The 24,326-nt window shown below is 30.6% G+C and overlaps 1 protein-coding gene across 1 annotated transcript in view; it reads left to right on the top strand.

The window, feature by feature from the left end:
• Positions 1–22,788: 22,788 nt before the first annotated feature.
• The window catches only part of LOC149538620 (axoneme-associated protein MST101(2) protein), a 98,227-nt gene continuing 96,689 nt past the window's right edge, over positions 22,789–24,326 (top strand). Inside the window, exons 1-2 of the mRNA XM_089799934.1 lie at positions 22,789–22,823; positions 24,054–24,154. Of these exons, the coding sequence (XP_089656060.1) occupies positions 24,059–24,154 (96 nt within the window). The 5' untranslated portion in view covers positions 22,789–22,823; positions 24,054–24,058. The remainder of the gene's footprint in view (positions 22,824–24,053; positions 24,155–24,326) is intronic.

Here is a 24,326-nt window from a genome sequence, read left to right as displayed (position 1 = left end):
AGGTTCACCTGGCCTTCCCAAGCAAGGATTTCTAAGTGGATTAGCAATTACATGGAAGTACCTGAACCAACACTTGTTGAGACAAAATCTAATGAGGAGAGAGAGGCCATTGCTACATAATGAACCATAGTCAACCCTATTAAGTTTATTTTTAGTTTATATGTTTTAGTGTTTAGTTAGTTATGGATAGTTATAAGATGAAAGATCTCAAGCTATGTTGCACCATTTCATTTTGCATTAGAAAGGGCACTAAGATCTTATTTAGATATAAGCCATAAGAAGATACATATTATACATGCAAGATATACTACACATTTCAACATTTTGGATATATTTCCATCTTCGTGCAATATTATAAAGCAATTTGAACTTTATGTTTGGTGCAATTTCAAGATTTATGCAATCTTCACTACTTTATTGTTGCTCTTCATTTCATATTTAACAATATAATATACTTTCCTTTGATACTCTATTTCGATATTTGGATGTTCAATAACTCATCTTTCAATATTGTCTTCTTGAATCTATGTTACTATTGATGGATTGAATTCTATATGTATCTTTGATTATCAAATGTTGCATGCTATGTAATGTTTCTCTAATTGGTCTCCATCATTAGGGTCAAATTTACTTAGACTAGAGTCCATATTCCATAAAAGTCCTCTTTCCAATAACTGATGGTGTGGACACAATCTTTAAGATTTTTTATGATATTTTGATTTAGAGTTAGATTCTGTTTACCCAATGACAAAGGACTAATCTAGCTATTGTTAAGTTGATCAGTAGTAATAGTCAATAAGATTCTTTGTCTAATTACTAGAATCACATTAAGTCACTATTACCATTTCCACTATATCTTCACAACCAAAAAAAATTATATTAACATTTATTCAACACAACATATACCCATACATCGTTGATTTCTCCTTGGGAAATTACTTGCTATCTCAAGAGCATCAAGCAATAAAATCTGGATAAGTCACATCAAATAGTTCCATTAGATATACCCACCCAGGTTAGCAGACCCTAAAGTGAAGAGGGTTTTGTCTTTTAGTTTAAACCCTACTCATTGGCCAAATTGTTTGGATTTCCCAACATTGAGCAAGCAAGGCTCATAGGTTTTCCAACAAACGATTTGAGAAAAAACCAAGTTGTTCAAATTTGATCCTTAAATTTCATATGACTAATTAGTTTATAGGATTTTAATGAGGGATTGCCCCTGTACTTTTTTCCCACAAAATTTGTCTTACACTGTGAAACTACTTTAAAGCCACAAAACAACCTTTAGAAACCCGTAAAACCATTTTATGGTGTTCAAAAAATATGTTCACGTTAAGAAAACAATGTCCAATGTTATATATTTTTTATTTTATTTGAAAAAACTCTTCTTATCTATTTATAATGAGTAAAATAATAATTATTAATTATCTTTTTATTAATCAATTTAAAAATTAAAATAAACAATAACATTGTAAAAAATAATAATAGAATGGATAAAATTAACTGTATAAAACCTAAAAATTATATATTTTTAGGTAAAAAAGATATGTATGTTTTTTTGATGAATTATAGTATAACAAGTTTATTTCTTCTTTTAGCAATAATTTTTTTTTTTTAAAGGCAATATTTATAACAAATTTTCTTTTTTATTAATTAAAACTAATAATATTCTTGAGTGAATGAAATAAAAAAATATAAATGTAATCATTTTAATAATATTTTCAACTCTTTAAATTGTAAGTTTAAGATAATTTTTTATATTATGAATTAAATAAATACTTTCTCTAAATTCTTATTTTTATAAAAAAAATTAGCTATCATCTATTTAATTAATTTAAACAAACTTAGTATATTAAAGTTAAGATTAGTTTTGTTTTATGAAAAATTAAATAAACATTCTTCTAATATTTTTATTATCATAAAAAATAAATATTATTTGTTTAATCAATTAAAAAAAATTCCATTAAAATTCCATTGATAGAAAATATATGTTCTTCTTTTTTACTTTATCTTTTTTATTAATCATTTTGAAAATTAATATAAACAATAATATTGTATAAAGTAATAGAAAACAAATAAAATTAATTGTATGAAACTTAGGAACTTATGTTTTGGAGGTAAAAAGACATGTATTAATCAATTAAAGTATTAAAATTGTAAAATATTATAATTACAAAAAAAATAAAAAATCATTCTAACTAAAATAATATCCTTAAATGAATAAAATAGAAAAAATCTAAATGCAATAATAATAGCTTCACATTTAAAAACATAAATGATAGTAATATCTGAAAAAACTTTATATACTAAAGTTAAGATTACTTTTTATATGAACAATTAAATAAATAAGCTCTTAATATTTAATTTTCATTAAAAAATAAGGCAAGAGCCTACAACACAATGGTAAATTGTGAGTCTCTTATTGAAGAGGTCTTGGGTTTGAATCTACCCGTGCTTAATAAAATAATAATTAATAATAATACATAATAATTAATCTTGGCTTCGGCCTCTTACTGATCAAAAAAAAAATTCATTAAAAAATAACTTTCATCTATTTAAAAAGAAGGTTTTTGAGGAACTTAAAGAGATTCAGGACAATATTTAGGTTGATGGATATGGGACTGTCTCCAGGGAAGAGGAGAGTGTGAAATTGACCGAGGTGCATGATATTATTACTAAGGAGGAGATGTTCTGGAGGCAACGATCTAGAAAAGTTTGTTTGAAGGAAGGGGGTCATAATACTAAATACTTCCACATGACCACTTTGAAGCATAAAATGGCTAATAGAATATCAAGACTCATTGCTAATGGGGTTCCTATTGAGGATGAGGAGATTGTAAAAAGGGAAGCCGTGGATTTTTTTAGTAATTTACTGCAAGGTGATCCCAATCTAGACAAGGAGAAGCAAAATATGTTTTTGGACTATCCCAAACTGTATATTAGAGGATCAGAATAAATTCCTCACCGCTATTTTGTCTAATGAATAAATAACCAAGATTATCTTCTCCTTTGATGGAGACAAGGCACTAGGGCCAGATGGGTTCCCTTTCCTTTTCTTCAATAAGTATTTGTATATCATCCATGAAAATGTTTGTAATGGGGTTAAGGAGTTCTTTAGATCTAGAAAAATTCTCAAAGAGCTAAATGGTACCTTCCTTGCTTTGATTCCAAAAAAGTTCGATAATAATAGCATGGACCAATTTTGACCAATCAGTCTTTGTAACTCTTTTTATAAAATTATATCTAAAGTGCTAGCTCTCAAAATTTTGTCTTTTCTCCCCAATTTGATTTCCAGACAATAGAATGGTTTTGTTCCTAGCAGGCAGATCTTGGATTCTATCATCTCGGTGCATGAGAATATTCACTCCCTTACCTTATCCAAGAGAGAAGAGTTCCTCCTTAAACTTGATTTATCTAAAGCTTATGATAGGGTGGATTGGGCTTTTTTACAAAAAGGGATAGAAGCTTTTGGTTTTAATAAGACATTTAGGGAGCTGATCCTTATGTTGGTTTCTTCTGCCACCTTCTTTATTCTAGTGAATGGATTTCCAACCCCTTTTTTTGGGCTTCTCATGGTTTCAAGCAAGGGGATCCACTTTTGCTTATCCTCTTTATTCTAATGGTTGAATGCTTAGGAATATTTGTGGAGAAAATGGTGTCAATTGGGGATTTTGTTGGTCTTAAACCCTCGTTTAAAGAGATGATTTGTTCTCATCAACAATTTGTGGATGATTCTATAATGATGGGAGAAGCTTTAGTGAGGAATGCTAGAAATATCAAGAATGCTCTAGAGGATTATGGGCAAGCTTCTGGTCAAATTATCAATTGGAACAAAAGTGTGATATATTTCATCAATGTTAATGATAATAGGTAGAATAAAAATTAAAAGAATTATTGGTTGTGAGATTGGCACCTTACTAGGTTCTTTTCTAGGATTACCCCTTTGTTTGGACCCACCTGATTTTTTTGGAGTTCACTGATTGATAAAATCCATTTGAAGTTAGCAAGGTGGAAAGGGTCCCTCCTTAGCCAGGCCGGTAAGGTTATTGTTCTCAAATCCACCTTACAGAATGTCTCGTTGTATGCTTTGAGTGTTTTTAAGATCCCTAGAAAGTTTTCCTTGACAATTGAAAAAATTCAAAAGCTTTTCCTATGGACGGGTATGGAAAAAAAGAAAAGAGTGGCCTTGATTGCATGGAAGAAAGTTTGCAGGCTTTTCAATAAAGGTGGCCTTGGTCTAAGAAGAGTTGCCTCTATGAATGATTCTTTGCTTGCCAACTTGATATGGAGATGGCATAAAGAGTAAGGAGAATGACATGATATTTGGAATGATAAGTAAAATAGAGAGAATCAAGATCTTAAAATCTTCCTTAACAATGAGACTTTACAAGGGGGTTCAATGATTTGGAAACATGAGCAAAAAAAAAAAAGCAGATTATTAAGAAAGGGGTCAGATGGGAGGTGGGAAATGGTAGGACTATTCTTTTTTGGGATGATATTTGGATTCTTGATCACCCCCTCAGTGCTGATCAAAGGTGGAATGGTTTTATGGAGCAGTGCAAGAACCTCTTTGAGATTTTTGTAGAAGACTATTGGGAGGAGAATAATTGGTTGAACCTCAATAGAGTGGATAAAAACCTTAATGATCTCAACAAGATTGTGAATGTTGTCATTTTAAGCCATGAGGAGGATGCTTTGATATGGAAATCTAATCCTAATGGATTATTTTCTGTATCTTTGGTGTATGCTAATGCTTTTAAAGAGCATCAAGAGCCTTGCTGAGCTAACGCTTGGTTTAAAGGTATGACTCCCAAAGTTAACATATTTTTTGGATTCTTCTGTAGGATAAAATTTCAACAACAGATAATTTGTTGAAGAGAGGGTTCAACATTGTTAATAGATGTTATCTTTTTAAGGATGTTGATGAATCAGTTAATCATTTGACTATTCATTGTTCTTTTACTAGAAGATTATGGGAAAAGGTTTGTGGCTTGCTAAATATTACCTAGGTACTCCCCATTACAATTCAAGATTTTTTCAATCATTGGAAGTCTCCTTCTACTAATACCTTGATTACGAGATTGTGGGATTTTATTCTCCTGTTCCTTTGCTGGGGATTTTGGAAGGAACATAATGATAGGGTGTTTAGGGGTAAAGAAACTAATTCGGGTTAGTTATTTTGTAAGATTAAGAATATGGTGTCTGAGAATATCAGATCTTGTGGAAAAGGACACCAATTTCAAAATGTTTGGGAAGAATCAGGTTTTAGAATTGGAATTTGAATGGTCTTAGTCTGGTGCAAAATGGTCCTAACCTTAGGGATCTAGCAATGTTTGAAGGATTAGTATAAGATTAATTTTGATGGGGCCTCGAAGGGCAACCCAAGAACTGTTGGCTGTGGTATCATCCTTAGGAATATGAATGGGGATAGAGTGGGTGGAATGGCGATTCCTATTGGGGTTCAAACTAACCATGTGGCAAAAGCAATTGCGACCCTCAGTGGTCTTATCCATGCAAAAAAGTTTGAATTTGAATAAGATATGGCTTGAGGGGGACTCCCTTAATATATACAATTGTCTTAATAAAGTTACTAATCCTTCTTGGACTATTAATAATATTATAGGTAAGGCCATAGATCTTATCAATTCCTTTGAAATTTGTGTTGTCACTCACAACTATAGAGAAATGAATCAAGTTGTTGATTGGCCGACTAATGTGGCATGCAAGAGTAATGAAAAGTTTATTTGGAATCACAATGATATCAACCCTATTGAGGGGTTTTTATTGATCGAGCATGACAAAGCTAGAAGTAAACAAAAAAGTTTCATTAATGATGAATATGCCAACAAGGAGGAATTATTATATGGGTAGGATAGGGAAGCAATAGGTTATTATGAGAAGGACAGTGTTTTACCATTCAATACCACACAGATTGTAGGTCCTTTTTCCTACAAAAATCCTTGGCTGCAATTTTGATTCTAGTTGTCTTTTGCAGGGGTTTTTTTTTTTAGTAGAGAGAGTCTTTGTTTTAGAGACAAGAAGATGGGAGGAAGGAGAAAAAGAATTGAACCGCCAAGCTGCAAAGAGTGGATGAAGATGAGTGAGATTGGGGACATACTCAAGCAAGGTAATTTTACTAGTTAAATGGAAAAATTGAAAGGAAGTAACCTTGTCATTACCCATAAATTTATCAAAACATGGAAAGACGAGAGTGTTTTGGTGGGGAATCAAAGGATGGAGGTTTCTAAAGATATAATTGTTGAAGCAACGGGGCTTGACACGAAGGGTATTAACTTCTACAGGGACAGGAAGCTCTCAGATTAGGCAGTTGAAGAGTTTGCAGACTCGGCCAAGGAATGCAATATACTGGTGAAAATAGGTAATTCTTACTTTAGCCCTGGTTCCATTTTGTGCCCCTGGAGATTTGTTATGTTTGTGGTGATTGAGTATCTTACCTTTGATGGATGCTTCACTAAGATATATGGTCACCATTTCATGTTGGTTAACCATTTTAGGAATAGGGTTAGGATAAATTTACCCTTTTACCTTAAAAAATCTTTGGGAAATTCTATTTTATCCATTCAAAATGATCTTGAGGGGGATCACACCTATCATGAGAGGTTAATGGTCTTAATAATGAACCTTCTAAAATCAAAAAGGGTCAATAGGTCCAGGTACAGCAAGAAATCTTTAGATTGTGAGACAAAGGGGAGTGAATCTGAGGAGGAAACTGAGGATGAGGTGGTTGAGGTTGAAATGAAGAAGAGGAAGAAAGGTGATCTTGGAAGCTCTTCCAAGAAGAAAAGAAAGGAAAAGGAGAGTGAATTGGAACAAGATAGTGATTACGAGGAGCAGAAAAAAGGTTTTGAGAAGAGAGGCTCTTTGGGAAACAAGGGGAAGAATACTAAAAGAGATTTTGTCCCCTCTGATGATGAACCCTTAATTAAGAGGATTGAAAGAAAAAGGAAAAAGGTGCTTGCTTAGGATGTAGGTGATGAGAATGAATTTAAGGAGGTCAATCTAGATAGGAACAAATAGGGGGAGCACGAGGACTACTTTGAGTATAACAAGGATGGGGGTGACTAGGGGTTTCTAAAGGGAATAATTCGTAACCCAAGGATAATGATGAAGGATATTAGTACCCTAAAACAAAAAATGCAGGATATAGGGACTTTGATCATCTCAACAAGACAACAAGGGGGGAGAGAACTATAGTTCAGCACATTGATAGACTCTTTAAGGTTACCAGCAATGCGGAAGAGGTAAAGAATTTGATGAAGCGTGTGCTAACACTTGAAACCAAGAACAAGAATTTAGATCGGTTAGGCAAAGATCTTCAAAAAAGGATGGATGGTCTAGATAGTAGAGTGAGTAACATGGAGAAAACAATAAAAAAATTGGCAGATCAAAACTGCATTATTTTGAAGATAGTGGCTAACAACTTTAACACCCTACTAAACAAGTTGGAGCAGAGTAAAGGCAAAGACTCCCATGCTGTAAATGAGGACTAGGGCCCGAGCAAGCGCACAAGGGCTAATTCCAAGAAGAATGAAGGAGAGAAAGCAAACAAGTTGGATGACATGAAAGCTTCTACAGAAAATATGAACATCCTGGCAAATGAAGCAGCGAACCTTTTGAAGACTTTGTAGCTATCTGGGGGCTATTTTTTTGCTTTTCTTTTGCTATCTTTTCATGCATAGTTGTATTCTGGCCTCTTATTTTTTTAGCTAATTCTATCTGTTCTCTTTTGGCTTTGAGGTCTTCTATTCTCTGAACTTTTATGTTCTTGTTTCTTTGATACTTTGTTAAAGGTTTCAGGTCCTTTAAAACCTATTTTTACGTAATCAAAACTTTCACCTATTTAATTAATTTAAACAAACTTAAATTTAAATTATTTTTAATATTAAAAATTAAATAAATATTTTCTCAATATTTTTTCTCAATATACAAATTTTTCTCTCTATTTGTTAATAAATAAAATAATTTAAAAAAAGTAATTTTTATTAAATAAAAATATCAAAATCAAAATAAATAAGAATAAGATATCTAAATTTCTAGAATACAAAATAGAATAGATTTGTATTAATTGAAAGAATGTGTTTTTTATTTTAATTTTTTCAATAAAACTAATTTATTTTTAAATAGTTAAAATAATCAATAAAAAATATCTATTTTATTCAGTAAAAATACAAAAATTAGAACTAGCAATTACACGCTTTTGTGCTTGCAACATAAGCGATAGGTGCTCGATAATAAAATTATTTTTTAAAATATAATCTTATGTGAACAAATTAGATAATTAATAAATTTAAATTTAAATAACATAACATTTACTAAAATCTTTTAAATACATTAATAAATATTATTTATTTAAATTTAATTTATCAAATATGAACCAAAAATAATCATTTGAAAAATTCCCATCAAAAAATCTATTATAAAAAATTAATAAGAGAAATACAAAAAAATAATATGAAAAAATAACATGTCTATAACAGATATTTTATTGCCTTGAATAAATTATAGAAACTTAAAAAACAATATTTAAAGAAAAACTAAAATAATATAAAAATAATTTAAAAATTAAAACCTAAATCAATTTTAAAAATCAAAAGTTAAATAAATAGAGATCATAAGATAAGCTAATGTGGAGATCACAATTAATTATTTTTTAAATAAATAGGAAAAGAAAAATAATAGTTATAAGTGGAAATTTAAAATATAATCCTATTTGAACAAATTAGATTATGAATATTTTTAAATTTAAATTACATAATATTTACAAAAATATTTTAAATAAATTAATAAATATTATTTATTTAAATTTAATTTATCAAATATATATATAAATAATCATTTAAAAACCTCATCAAAAAATCTATTATGAAAAGGTAAGAGCCTACAACACAATGGTAAAATGGTGAGCCTCTCATATGGGAAGTCTTGGGTTCAAAACTACTCTCACTTAATACATAATCATAATTTTTTTTTTTTTTATCAGTAAATGGCCGAAGCTATATATTAAATTAAGAAGAGAGAGAATTACAAGAATCTCCATTCTAACAGGCACTGGTAGGAAAGAACGGAGAAAAAAAACCTCTAGTCTAGCTCGGGACTGTAGTCCTTTATTATACATAAATCTAAGGGGCATACCCCTAGAACAAAGTTATCAAGTGAAAAGCATAAGTTTTGCTAGCAATAATATTTGATTGAATTTAGTATATATTTCCCTGTTGCACTCCGAGGAATGCTACCTAGTTTGATTATGGTCCCTACATTCATAAGATGCACCACAAACTAACCACCATACAATGTTAATTATTAATCTTGAAATAAGTCTAACCAAAGACCATATTATTACCATCAAAGAAGGGATAAAAACCAAAGAAACTTGATCTATCTATAGTGAAAATGAAATAAAGAAAAGTGTCCTCATCTAGACAAAACCTTAATTTCCAAGATTGTAGATTAATAGGGATGTTAAGAATTTTTATCAATTAGATTTAGATTGCAATTTCAATAGAGTGAGATTGCTTACTAATGTGAACTGGGTAGTATTTTTATTTTTATTTTTAATTTACAAAAAGATAAAAATAAGAGAACTAAATTTTCTTATCTGTATTCTTATTTTAATTCTTTCAATCTTTATGTCATGAAAATCATAAACCTCTGATTTGATTTTTACCTTATGACTCGGACAATAGTTAAAAGTGTTAAAATTTTGAGACTAATAAACTAGATCTTAAAAAAGATTTACTCGCCAAAATTCAAGCTAGATCTAAACAGATTTGAGGTGAGAGTTTTAAAATACTTTCATATTAATAAAGTCTTAAGTATTATAGACGAGCTTACAATCCCAAAAGCTATCTTAATTGCTTAAATATGGCGTAGCTTGACCTCGACTAAATACATAGTATGAGGTGCCGAGATAAAATGTAGTCATGTCAGATCTAAGAGTAGAGCTTAAAGACATAACCACAATACAAACTACAGACAAAACTCAAAAACATTGAGAGCTACAATGTTATCATCTTCGAAATATTGACAAACAGAGGGAAGAGAGAAACATTGCCTAACCATCGAAGCCACCCATTAGCTAAATTAATCTGCCTCACTCCATTTGTTGAAGACCATGATAATCTTTGTAGCTTCTTGAAGGTTTTTTGCCCTTGAGCCTAGAGGGAATTCAAATGTGTTCCTCGTCCTACTTGACCTGTCATAGTTGGGAAGGCAGAATTCGATAGTGTCCAAGTTGCAAAGTTGACCTCTAGATGGATGCAGGCATCGAAAGCTTGGAGGTAATTCAGAAACCAATCCCTTAATGATTCCTCAATGATTGCTTTCCATCACAGTAGAAAATATATACTTGCCTCCATTTTCGACCATTCTCTGTAAAAGAGAATGTTGTCACGAATCACCAAACAAGGTCGTTTTGGGCTTCTCATGAGTTCATGGCTACCTAGTTCATATTCCATATAGGCTTCTAGTAGGGGTATTTTAAGCTTGTCATCGATGTTGAAGACAACTGCCTCTAGACCTTTCAGCTAACTTAGGTCAAAAATGTTGAGGCTTAATATGATAATATCCCATTTGGCTATACTAGCCCTGGCGAGATAACCTATCCAAAGCCTTAATATGTCACTATTTGTTTTCCATGAGTGTTCATAGTTGAATACTCCTTCTCCCAGAACCCTACTCACAGCCACTCTGTTCATATCGTTGATTGGTCAAAACAACCGGTTTCATCTCTCCGACTTGACTGGACCACAAAATGCCATTGTTCTACTTTCAGTGATATGATAAAGGAAAATGTCCATGTCCATAATGTAAAAGCTTTTCTAGGCTAACTATGAAGAAAGGGGGTGAAGAAATCAGGAACTGACTTCAAAAGGATGGATAAAAAGCCCCCAAGGTGAAGGATCTAGAACTTCGAGTGATGATGCAACCCTGAGATTGATGATAATATCTTACTTGGTAATCATTAAAATGTCACTTGGCTAATTTAACTTCCGAGAAGTTATATTTATGCAATCATGATAGAAAATGCTAAAATGAGAGCCAATTTGGGGACTCGTGTATCCTAAAGTATAATAATTTATTGCATGGCTACTTTGTGATCTACATGATCTAATTATGATTAAAAGTTAATATGTGTTTTCCATTTGTGCTTGTATTCGCTAGTTGATCTGCTTCATTATTACCTTCCCTAAAAATATGAGAGAATCTTATATCTTCGAAACCTTCCAATAATTTTAAGGTAGTTTCCAGTCGAGAGCTTAAGATCCAATTTGGGGTATTACCTTTCCTTAGAGCATTTAGAACTATCTGAGAATCTCCTTTGATTATAATCTTTTTAATTTTTAGCTCTATGCAAATATTTAGACCTTCTTCTACTGCTTCCAGTTCTGCCATGTTATTTGATGTGACTCCTAATGGCTTAGCTCTTTTTACAATCCATTTACCCATTTCTTCCTTGACTATACATCCTATTCCTGCTTTGTCAGGATTGCCTCTGGAGGGCCCATCGAAGTTCAATTTCTTCCAACTTTTCAGCGGTGGTTCCCATTTACATTATTTTCTAGCCATTTTATTCTTTTTCTTATATGTTAGTAGTGGGTTTATGAGGGGTTTCCATCATTTTTTGATTTCTGCATCCCATTCAGTAAATGAGCCCTCTTCTATCATCTTTTTTCTTAAGTCGCTATTCATAACTTCCACTATAATTGCTTCAATTTTGTTACATAGTGATAGAGAGTTGAGTTCTTTATCTTGAAAGATCTGTCTACTTCTTTCTTTTCGTATTTCCCATGCTAAGATCATTGGGGAGATATTCTAGAGCTTTCCATATACATTTTTGTACGTATATTTTGGCCATCCTACAATATGGTCTTACCATCTCTCTGGAAGGGGGTTTGTCCAATTCAACTTTGATTTGAGTCATGTCCAACATTCTCTTTGCAAGCTTACATTGATATAGGAGGTGCTCAGTAGTCTTTGATTCTTCTTTACATAGAATGCATCTTGATGGACCTTCTATGTCCATTTTCCTAATTCTATCTACTATGAGGATTCTTTCTTGCATAGCTACCCATAAAAAAATACTGGCTTTAGGGAGCCCTATTGGGTCCCAACACAGGGTCATTGGTATGTTTAATGCTTCCCATTTTTGTGAGTTAATTATTTGCTTGTATCCTTCTTTGGCTCTATAAATTCCATCTTTGGATGCTGCCTAGAGTAGCTTGTCCTCCCTATTTTTGACTTTGATTGGTCTATCTTTCAAAAGTTTTTCTAGGATCTCTTTATCTGTCTGATTCAATCTACAATTAGTAAAGGATTTCCATTCCCATGAAGTTTCCAATATAATATTTAGTTTTGGATCCCCATTTGTTTTTTAAATGGAAAATGGTGTTATGATTCAAACCTGATTTATCGAGGGGGGGGGGAGGGGGGGTGGGGGGTGTTGTATCCATTCCAAGAGTCTTTCCAAAATAATGCTTTGTCTCCATTCCCCACGTCCCAAGTTAAATATTTGGATATAAGGGAGTGACATTTCACTAGGAAGTTCCAAGCTTTCGAGCCTTTGGGGGGGTTCTTGGTTTTGAATATAGATGTGTTCTCCTCTATTTCTAAATATTTGTTGTAGAGAATTCTTTCCCATTTACTGTCTCTTTCTTGGTACATTCTCCAAGCTTGTTTGGCTTCTAGGGCTTCATTCTGCCATTCTAGGTTCTTGATTCCTAGACCTCCTACTTCTTTAGGTCTACATATTTTCTCCCATCTGATTAAAGCTACTTTATTTTTGTCTTCTAAACCATTCCAGAAGAAGTCTCTAAACTTCTTTTCAATTTTTTGATTCATGTTCTTGGGCAGCTACAAGCAAGAAAGATGATACGTAGGTAAAGTTGATAACACTGCTTTAATTTTTGTTGCTTTCCCGGCCTTGGTTAGCCATTTCCCTTTCCAAGTTTAGTTTGTTTGTCTATCTTTTCCAACATTTGTTTCTAGTCTTGGTTACTTCTATTTCCTTTTTCCAGATGAATTCCTAGATATTTGAAGGGGACTATTCCCTTTTTGAATCCAAATCTATTGCATATATAGTGTTCTCTTTCCTTTGTAGTGTTTAAGAATTTTTGATTTTGATTTTTTTACATTGATTTTTTGGCCCGAAGCTTCAATTTAATTGTTAAGGATATTTTTGAAGTGTTCCATTTCAGTTTTAGTACTAACTTTGGGAAGAATCGTGTCGTCAACAAATTGCTGATGAGTAGTATTTTTCTACATTTTTGGTGACTCTTATTCCTAGGATTTTATTTTGGATTTGTGCTGATTTGATGGCTCAACCAAAGGATTCTACCATAATGATGAACAAAAAAGGGGAGATAGGGTCACCTTGTTTGATTCCCCTTGAGATACTGAAGAATCCTTCTAGTGTCTCATTTACGAGGATATAAATTTTTAGAGTAGAAATACATTGGAAGATGATGTTTATCCATTGTCTTGAAAAACTGAAAGCTTCAAGAGATTTACATAGGAATCTCCAATCCACTTTTTCATAAGCTTTTTGAATGTCTAACTTTAGTAACATACAAGCTTCATTATTTTTGTTTGTTGAATGTATTGTTTCCTAGGTGATAGAGATGCCATCTAGGATAGATCTCTCAGATACAAAGCCTGTTTGTTCTTCTGATATTAGCTTAGGGAGAACATTTTAAAGATGGTTAGCTAGGGTTTTGGAGAATACCTTGTAAATCATGTTGCAAAGAGCTATTGGTCTAAAGTCTCTTGGTTCTGCACTTTCATTTTTCTTGGATATGAGAGTTAAAAAAGTGTGACTAATTTCTGCTAGGAGTTTCCCTCCATTCCTAGTTGCTTCCAGTGCTTTCCATAAATCTTCTCCTATTATCTCCCAACATTGTTGAAAAAAGAATGCTTGGAATTTGTTAGGTCCAAGAGATTTGTCTGGGTTGATATTAAAGAGGGTTGTTTTGATTTCTTGAATCGTGAATAGTTTGTTGAGAAGAAGTGATCTACAAAGAAATTTGCTATGTTGTCTAGATTATCAATATATTCTGCTTGCTTGTTTTTAATTTTTGTGATGTTATTGAAGTTCCTATGGTGTAATGTGCTATTATGGAAGTATTTCGTATTACGATCTCCTTCTGCTAGCCATTTTTCTCTAGATTTTTGTTTTCAAAAATATTTCTTCTTTGGACAATATGTCTTGTTGTTTTATTAAGTATTCTTTTTCCAGTTGGTAAGTTTCATTATTCATTCCATTTTTTATTATTTCTTTATTTAATTTTTCCAATTTTTCTTCTATATCTATTTTTTCTTTTAAAATATTTTTGAATTGTGTATTATTCCATTTTAGAATATTTTCATTTATACTCTTGAGTTTGGAAACAAAGCAAAACATTTTAGAGCCTTGAAAGTGTTCCTCTTGCCACCATTTTTTTTTATATTATTCATAAAAAAATTGTCCATAAACCACATCTTTTCACATTTGAATGGATTTCTGCTTAGTTTAATTTGTTCATTGATTTCAATTTTTACTGGAAAGTGATCAAAGCCTGCCATAGGTACTATTTTGGCCTTGATTTCTATCTAGCTTGTTTAATTCTCCTTTGAAGAAAAATTTGAACAATCTTTCTGCAATGTAGTTAAAATCTTTCCTCCTATTATTCCAAGTATACATTCAATTCGATGTTGGAATATCTATGAGAGTGTTCTCTTTTATCCATTCTTTGAAATCTTTTGTAGCTCTAATCACTATTTTGACTCCACCATATTTTTCATCTTCCTTTGAAGTTGCATTGAAGTCACCTCCAATAATGGTGTTCTCTTCTTGTAATGTTCTGAGATAGTTGTTTATCTCCTTTTAGACTCTTAATTTTTCTGTAGTTTTTGTTGGTCCATAGACATTGATTACTAATATCTATAGGTTTGTCTTATTACTGATAACTCTACAACCCATCCAATTTGAGTTTGAAGTGATGTTTTCCACATTAACTTTTCTGTTATTCCAAATAATGCCCAGTCCTTCTGAGGCTCCCTGCAATGGTTCAAACTCTGATTCCCATATTCCAAGTTTCTGACCTAATTTAGTGTCTTCTTCTTTACTGAGTTTTGTTTAATACATAATCTTAATTAATAACAACACATTCTAATAATTAATCTTGGCTTCCACCTCTTACTGACACACACACACACACACGTATATATATGTGTGTATATATACATATATATACACACATATATACATATATATGTATATATATGTGTATAGATGTATATATATGTATGTATATATATATGTGTGTGTGTGTGTGTGTGTGTGTGTGTGTGTGTGTGTGTGTGTGTGTGTGTGTGTGTGTGTGTGTATACACATATATATACATATATATGTATACATATGTGTGTATATATATGTATATATATGTATGTATATATGTATGTATGTATATATATATAATAAAAATTAATAAGAGAAATAAAAAAAATTTATATGAAAAAATAACGTCTCTAACAAATATTCTATTGACTAAATAAATTATAGAAACTAAAAAATAATATTCAAAGGAAAACTAAACTAATATAAAAAATAAATTAAAATAATTTAAAAACTATAACTTAAATCAATTTTAAAAATCTAAAGTTAAATAAATAGAGATCACAACACAAGCTAATGTGGAGATAACAAATAATTATTTTTTAAATAAGTAGGAAAAGAAAAATAATCTTTAAAAGTGGAGATTTAAAATATAATCTTATGTGAACAAATTAGATTATTAATAATTTTCAATTTAAATAACATAATATTTACTAAAATCTTTTAAATAGATTAATAACTAGCTTAGATATCTTTATACATCTATCTAAAACAAGTCGAGAGATATCAATTTCGAGGTGCCTAATTCAATAAATAGTTATTGAGAATAGATAGGTGCCTCGAGATTGATATCTCTCAGCATGTTTTAGATAAATGTATAAAGATATCTAAGCTAGTAGCATCCACAATGCAACATGTAAAACTAAAATCTATTAAATCTTTAATTTGAAATATGCTTTTTAATGCATCATGCTTGTCATATCCATTATGTTTTATAGATATTGAAATATAGTACATACAGTGCATACAATTAATCTCTTTCTAGAGGTTTGAGTCGTTTCTCCTTTGCTTTCCTCGTTTCTGCCTAGGCATTGATGTTGTGTAAAATTTTGTAGGACCTATTATTGAAGATATAACATATTTTACTAAGTAAAAGCATAATATATGTTGAATACCTATAGAAGTAAGAATAGGTATCATACTTGTATGTTTTGTTGATGTGGATCTCCCCTTGGATTCCATGCATGTATAATAGAATCAAATATTTTTGAACTATCTTGATTTCTCCAATTAAGGTTGTATATGTTAGGTGCTCCCTCTAACCATATGAATCCATGCACATGTGGTGATCCTTTGTGTTGTCATTCATATCTTGACCAAAAAATCTTGTACTTGCATTCCCTTTAGTAATATTTCCTTTTGAAACATTGTATATCTTAGATGCATATAATATGCAACAATATGTGGGTAGTCAATAATATTTTCTCATCTCCAATTTTGTGCTTCTTGTGGATTAGAGGTTCTTTTCTTGGCATTAATGCATGTAAGTCGAGCCAATACATATATGTTGCACTCAAACTAAAGAAAATTTGATACAAGAGATCACTTAATTCAGCTCGACATTTTTCCCAATAAGACCTTGTAACCCTTAGAGTTGTACCAAAATGCATCAAGCAATCAACTAAATATGAGTGAGGGACATTTTCTATATGTTCTCATAACTCATTGATTGTGATTGGCATATCTTGTAAGCTCTTTTTGACAAATACTGCTGATGAATTTTGTGCATGATGTCACATGATCATATTCATCATATAATACCTAAATCGTGGGTGTCATCAAAAGCGATGATCTCTATAGCAAAGTAAATGCTTAACAAACTCATGAAGATGGACTCTTCTCAATCTTGGTTTGATCCAATCACATCGTCCATCTAGAAATAGTGTTGGAAAAGCCATATCAAGTAATCCTTCTATGACATACTCATTCACTGGAGATGATCCAACTCTTGGCGAATCAATTAGTGATCCAAGATGTACATTTGGGTTATTTATCCATGCATGAATTAGTTTCATCTCTCTTCATGCATTTGGTGGTTTAGAGGCCATTGATGTAGTATGATTGGTAATATTTCCTTGATCCATCTCCATTATTGGACCTGCAAATACATATTCATTTGCATCCAAATCAAATTCCATATGAATTGAGTTTAGCTGATCAAAGATGTTATCATCTGAATTGGATGTAAACTCACTAAGTTCCTTTTCATCAATTTGAACATCTTTATAGAACTCATCATGTTTTATTTTAAATTGAAGTGCTCTGTATACCCTCTCTTTATTAATTGTAACATTATAATTTGTTCCACGTTGATCCTTCTTGCAAACAATGATAATAGGTAAATCTTTTATTTGATGTGGTAAGATTTTAGCTATTTCTCTTAATTCTTGTAGAGAACTTATGGTATGCCCTTTATATTTAAATTGACCTCCATTTGCATGTGTAGCTTGAAGAATGGGGTTGATACGTGCTATCAACATTTCTATTTGTGCAAGATTAGAAAGTTGTATTGGTTGTGGACTGGGATCCATGTTGTTTAATGCTAAAAATCGATGTTCATTCTTTTCTTGTTGACATCAATGACAAACAGGGCCTTCAAGGACTCATACAACCTTCATTGCAAGATAAATTTCTTGACAAATGTAGCACATACTCAGCATAGCAAGTTTATCTAGTCCATTTCGAAACATTATTTGTAAAGTCCTCAAGTCAATCTCGTTAGTTTCAATAGTATTGATTTTCCCCTCATCTATTCTATTTTGTGTTATTTTCAATTGTCTATCTTCTTATTTGAGATGTCAACTCCTGTTGTAAATTATAATTGCCTGAATCAACATTCATAAGATCCTCTACTCGATCAGTTGGTGTTTGTAGAACACAATCTATTGTCATAGAATTCATTTGATCAAAACTAAACCCACCATTTTCATGAGATTGAGCTTGTTCTTGATTTGATTCACGTTTACATAGCTGTATTTGTTGTATTTCTCTTTTATTCAACTCGTCTAGGTTCATAGCTCTTTTTGTTTGTCTTCTCACTATATTTTGATTATCCTAAGATGTTTGTGTATGATGTGCTCTCATCTTATCTGCATGTTGTCTCATTTCTTCTTCAATGTCTTCCACTATCATAGTTGCCCTATGCTTGACATGTCTTTCTTTATCAAGTTGGTTTTGATGATTTCTTTCTTCTTCTCTTTCTGTATTAGTCATTTTTTCAAGTTGTTGTCTCATAATTTCGTGCGTATTCTCTGTGCTATATTTGTTGCTCTTCATTTCTAGGACTTGTAGCTTCCTGTCTTTGAGCATTATTCCTTTGTTCATGTCGTTGTCTCATATAATTCTGGGCATATTCTCTTTGATATTGTTTTCGTTGCTCTTCATTCTCAAAATTTAGTCTTAGACAAGGCATTCTAGAAAATGTGAATGTGATAACTTTAAAAGTAATAGGATTTAAATTAATAATCTCTCACAAACAAATAAAACATAAAATATATTGAACTATATATTATTTTAAATATTTAATAAATTTAATATCATATACTGTCTCCATTTCTCTTCATTCTTAAAATTTAGTCTTGGACGAGGCATTCTAGAAGATGTGAATGTGATAACTTTAAAAGTAATAGGATTTAAATTAGTAATCTCTCACAAACAAATTAAAAATAAAATATATTGAACTCTATATTATTTTAAATATTTAGTAAATTTAATATCATCCAAGTGTTTTTAGTTATAAATACATTGCACTATATATTTATTTAAATTAAATATTAAGTATTTTGTTGTATATTCTATTGTGTAAGTGGGTAAAAGTACAAAGTTGTGTCACCTTTCAGGCTGACTTATGAAAATAACTGAATTTGAGTATTTTGATCTAAAAATCAATTTTGTTCAAATGTATGATCTAGATAAATTCATTCTAGCTAATTTATATGGTATCACACTTTTCCAATTGGAAATGTCTATTAAATGCATGCTTTATACTATTTTATATCCAATTACTAAAGAAATATAATTATTTTAGAAAATTAACATTTCTATAACTCTTACTATTTTTTATGATATATTTTTAATAACTTATAAACACCATTTTATAAAGCTCAAAGTAAAGAATATTCTCATATAGAGTTTATAGTGTTTTAATTAGATATAGTATATTATAATTAAAAAAATCTACAAGCACGTATTTTAACACTCAAAAAGATGTCAATTTTGAGAAAGAAAAAAATATTAAATCATATCAATTTTTAAAAAAACTTATATAACGTTCTAGAGGAGAGAGCCCTCTTCTAAAATGTATTTAATAGATTTGTTTTGAAAAATGTGATGGGAGATGAAAACTATCGATTTTAGGTGAGTAACTTTAAGTGATTATAAAAGTGAAAATATAAGTCTAAAGCCATTTTTTATTTTTGAATGTTCTAGATATATATGTTATCTTTAACATAGTCTGAGATCAAAGGGAAAAAAGTTTATTTGCATATAGTTTTGTGGTGGGAACTAGACCCATAATTTTCAATGTTTTTCAGCAACCAAAAAATTATTTATAAAAATTATGAAAATATATCAATTCTTATTCCAAATAATTGTAAAAAATTATAATCCTAAACTTGATCAATTTATACACATTTCATTAGTTTACCACATTTTCAAATTCTAAATAATAATACCAGTTTTATATCACTGAAAGTGAATAGTTATACTTTTGCTAGCCTTTTCCTTTACAAAAGGGTGACATAGGTTTGTGCTTTGACCCAAGTTAATTATTATTTGAATGATTTCATTAGCTTTAATGCTATTAAGATATGACAAGTTAATCATGGTAAAACCAAATACGCACTCTTGATCACTTACATTTACTATTCATTTCTTTGAAAAGTTAGTAGAGGTTAAAACTGAAAATTAAATATTTTGCTTTATATTTTTAGGTACAAATTTAAAATGATTGTATAAACTTACCTTTATATTTTTACTACACTGTATTTGTACTATTGCTCCACTCTATCTTCTTTATAAATTTAAATATTGAAATGTGTAATTTTTTTAATGTACTCTATATTTTTATCATTTATTTTACCAGATGTGATGATTCATTTAATACAATATTAGTCGGCTTTAAATTTTCAATATTAAAAAGTTAATATTAACACGGTCACACCACTTTAGTTCCTCCCATTCAACCACTCGGCTTAATTATTATTTATTTAAATTCAATTTATCAAATATGAAAAAAAATCATTTAAAAAAATTCCATCAAAAAATTTATTATGAAAAATTAATAAGAGAAATACATAATAGTAATATGAAAAAATAACAACGTTTGTAACAAATATTCTATTGACTAAATAAATTATAGAAACTAAAAAACAATGTTTAAAGAAGAAACTAAACTAATAAAAAAAATTTAATTTTTTTTTAAAACAAAAGTCTAAATCAATTTTAAAAATCAAAAGTTAAATAAATAAACACTAAGCTCGAGTAATTATTTTTTTAAATAAATAGAAAAAAGAAAAACAATAGTTAAAAGTGGAGATAACAACTGACAAATATCAAAACAAGAGTTAAATGTGAAGTGATATAAAAGCTGACCGGTAAAATAATTAACGAGAAGGATTTATAATTTTCTAGCCAAGCTGACAACTTTTCCAGCCAACTGACAACTTTTTCAATGAACTGACAACTTTTCTGTCAAAAATTCAATTTCTGAGAACAATGTTCCCACAAATAGCCTATCGGCTAAATAAATAATTTAAGATTCATAAATCTCTAAAATAATAAATAAAACGAAAAATCATCTATTTTTTATTTTATTTTAAATTCTCCTATAACAATGCATAAATCTTGTCATGTGTTGAACTTCTGGCTATAAATATAGGGACAAAGCATTTTAAATAACTACAAATTTAAGAAGACTTACATACTGAAAGGTATTTGACATATTCCTATGAATGAAGTTCAAATTGGATTTTTAGTTGTCAAGTTTTTTGGCAGTTCACTATTTTGTATAGTTTTAAGTATCAATTGTGCATTTAATATATTGATTAGTGATAAAATGGAACAATTATTGCAAGCACTGATATCTAGGATTTGTGAGTTTTTGGTTCAATGCTCTTTGAATAGACCTAAGATATTTTGTCAGAGACAATTTATCACATGAGAATATCTACATGTGTTTAAGATTGTAATAATTTTTTGATTTAGTGTGTGGTATGATTTTAGGTTCAAATTAGTCCTCTAAATAATTTTGCAATTGTTTTCAATTCAGTTTTAGTAAGTAATTATTACATGGATGGGTGGTTTGTTTGGGTGTACTAACCTTTACTCTCCCTTCTTTTCAAACCTTTTGATAAGGATTTAATGACTTTGTATGTAGAATGTTTCTTTAGCATCTCTATAATTGATATCAAAAAGTAGATTGTGGTAGAAAATTGGTTTATTTGAGCTTACTTTGATTATAATTATTTTCTTGCAAATGGGAGCTTGTAAGCAATGTTACTCTAATTTTCTCTTCTTTTTACATCTATAGGTTTGCAATTATGCAGAGAGATTTTGGCAACTAGTCATCAAAATGTTTTTCATACCTCCTTTGAGATGAATGAGAGTTCTATGTCCAAGATTGAATAGAAACATGTAGGAAGAGTTCACTAGATAGTTGTCAAAATATTAAACCATCAAGAAGGCAACTACAAAACATGAAAGAACGCTTGGGGTTATACTCTAAATCATTTTTTTTAGCTTGATGGTTTGTCACTTCCAATCATTGGGTTTCCTATGAAAAAAGAGCATTGAAGCTCTAAAAGAAAAATCACTCTTCCCTCAATACAACATGACAAGCGACAAGGGAGACAAGAAGGCTTTGTCTTAGAGACATCCTTCAATGTGACAATGAAGGAGAATGAACTTGATGCTCCCTATAAATTTGAGAAGCAAGATAGTTCATGACAGTTTCCCTGTAATTTTGACCAATCGAGTAGGTTGAGATACCTTCCCTTTTCTTATTTTTTGAGTTATTGGGTCCATCTATCATGACAAGAATTTGTGACACAGTAACCTATATATTTGACAACTCTATTTTTCATGCCATGACTATAGGAGCCAAAAATGCTCTTTGATTGGGGCAAATGACAGACTCCATAGGAATTACCTAGATAATTTGTTGGACATATAGGTAGTTAAGTCAAAACATGTACAAAATTGCCTATCGACTATTCCCTTGCTCCCCTTATAACAAAGTGCTAGTGAATACATTTTTGAGATCAATATTTTATACAATATCCAACACAAATATTTTTTTATACATAATTTTTCTTACTATACATTTCAATTTATGAACAAAAATATAATTATATATTAAGAAAATATTTAAATTAAATAAATTAAATTTCTAAATAAATTAAAAATATAAAAAATTACAATTTATATTAATAAGATTAATACAAATACAATTAACTCCAAAAATATTAATTTTAACTCTAAAAACATTAACTCTAAGAATAAACTATTTTCTTCCAAAAGTTAGTAGAATTGGTACATAGCTTTAATGAAGAATATAAATATATAAAATATTCACTCGAGTTTAGCCTTTTAATAGCGGATGCGGTAGCATTCCTTCAGGTACGTGGAGGGAAGCGTTGCGGAGCGTTGATTTTAGGTAATTCGCACACACCCAAAGACACAGGTGTCTTTGAAGCCAACTCTGGATAGATTAGTGTTAGGAGAAGCGCATGCTGTAGGTTTGCAGCTTGAGGTTGCAAAGATTTGAATTAGGCTTTGGTCTGCCAAATTTGTGGATTGTAGTATCATTTGTGAAATGCGAGTTTAAACTATTTTAAAAGATTATGTTGTTTAACTATAATGCTAATACAATGTTCGGTTAATATATGTTGTTTATTTTGATCAAGAATTTACATCATCTCATTTCCAACCCATACCAAATCATTGCTAAACTGAAACAATACATTCTCTACATGTAAGAAAATTGTTTGAAGTGAGAAGGGAATTTAAATGTAAAATTGTAGCTACAATAGGGGTAGCATAGTACAGTGAGGCCATCGATTTGTTGATTAAAAGTTTCTGGTGCTTACAATCTACTTTCTTGTTGTCGATTTTTGATGTGAACGACAATGGTATTCTTTTATAGTGGATAGCTTTTACAAAGGTAGCTCATGCAAGCAACCAAGTACAAATTAGACCAGAAATAATTCCGGAAGATCACACAATCATGGATAACAAATCTTGACGAAAAAAACTGAACACCTGAGTTCTGCAAAATAACTATTTTGATATCAGCGATTACATGGTAGAAGTCAAAATATGGGACAGATCAGATCAGCAATATATCAACAGTTTACAATCCAAGCAAGTGTTCATATCTTGCACTGGTTATCTAATCCTTTTTATCCAGGTCATTGATAATTTTATTAATTCGATAGTTGATACTGAAGTGTGTTAACTCTTAATTGAACAAATTCCTTAAGCTACCAATGAGGATGTGTACGATTGGGACAGCAGAATCTGAGTAGAGACATCTTCCTTCACCACTATCAGATGAACTATCGTACCCAGCCAAATTAGGATCATGAGCGACTTTATACAATAGCAATTACTTTTTCAGCTGCTTTAGAGCCACCAACAGAATCAGCAGGGTTATTTTCTTTAGAGAACTGGAAAGAATAATAATTTTGTGAAAGATTGTTCTATCTGTACGAGTTGCTTATGCATATTAATATATCATTTGAAAGTGAAGTAATTAATGATCATGTACATTTGTTTGGTTCTTTTAATTGCGATGTTATGTTCAATGTTGCTGTTAATTGGTCCTAGCAGTTTAAGTCTAATTAATGTATTTTTAATTGCTATTAAATTTTCGTTTTAATGCCAGAAGGAATGGAGAAGTCAGATCCTCAAGTTTTCTATGATAGTTCAGTGGTTACTAGAAAACCATCTTCCAGGGCAACTGCAAATGAATGGCGAAACTTCATGGTATTTACATTATCCCGTGAGTTCATATAGTTTGTAAATAATTTTAATGCAGACTAGTTTTTAATCATAGAAGGATATTTGTTCATGGGCGATTTTACTTTTCTTGTTGGTGCCACATTTAAGATAAGCTCAATTACGGCATTTCTATGTTCTGAAAGTCACATGTTCTCAA

The sequence above is a fragment of the Cupressus sempervirens genome, chromosome 9 (assembly GCF_028749045.1).
Source record: "Cupressus sempervirens isolate cs-2001-9-10 chromosome 9, ASM2874904v1, whole genome shotgun sequence".
NCBI lineage: Eukaryota > Viridiplantae > Streptophyta > Pinopsida > Cupressales > Cupressaceae > Cupressus > Cupressus sempervirens.
The sequence above is the reverse complement of the archived record's forward strand: the minus strand, read 5'-3'. Positions and strand labels throughout refer to the sequence as shown.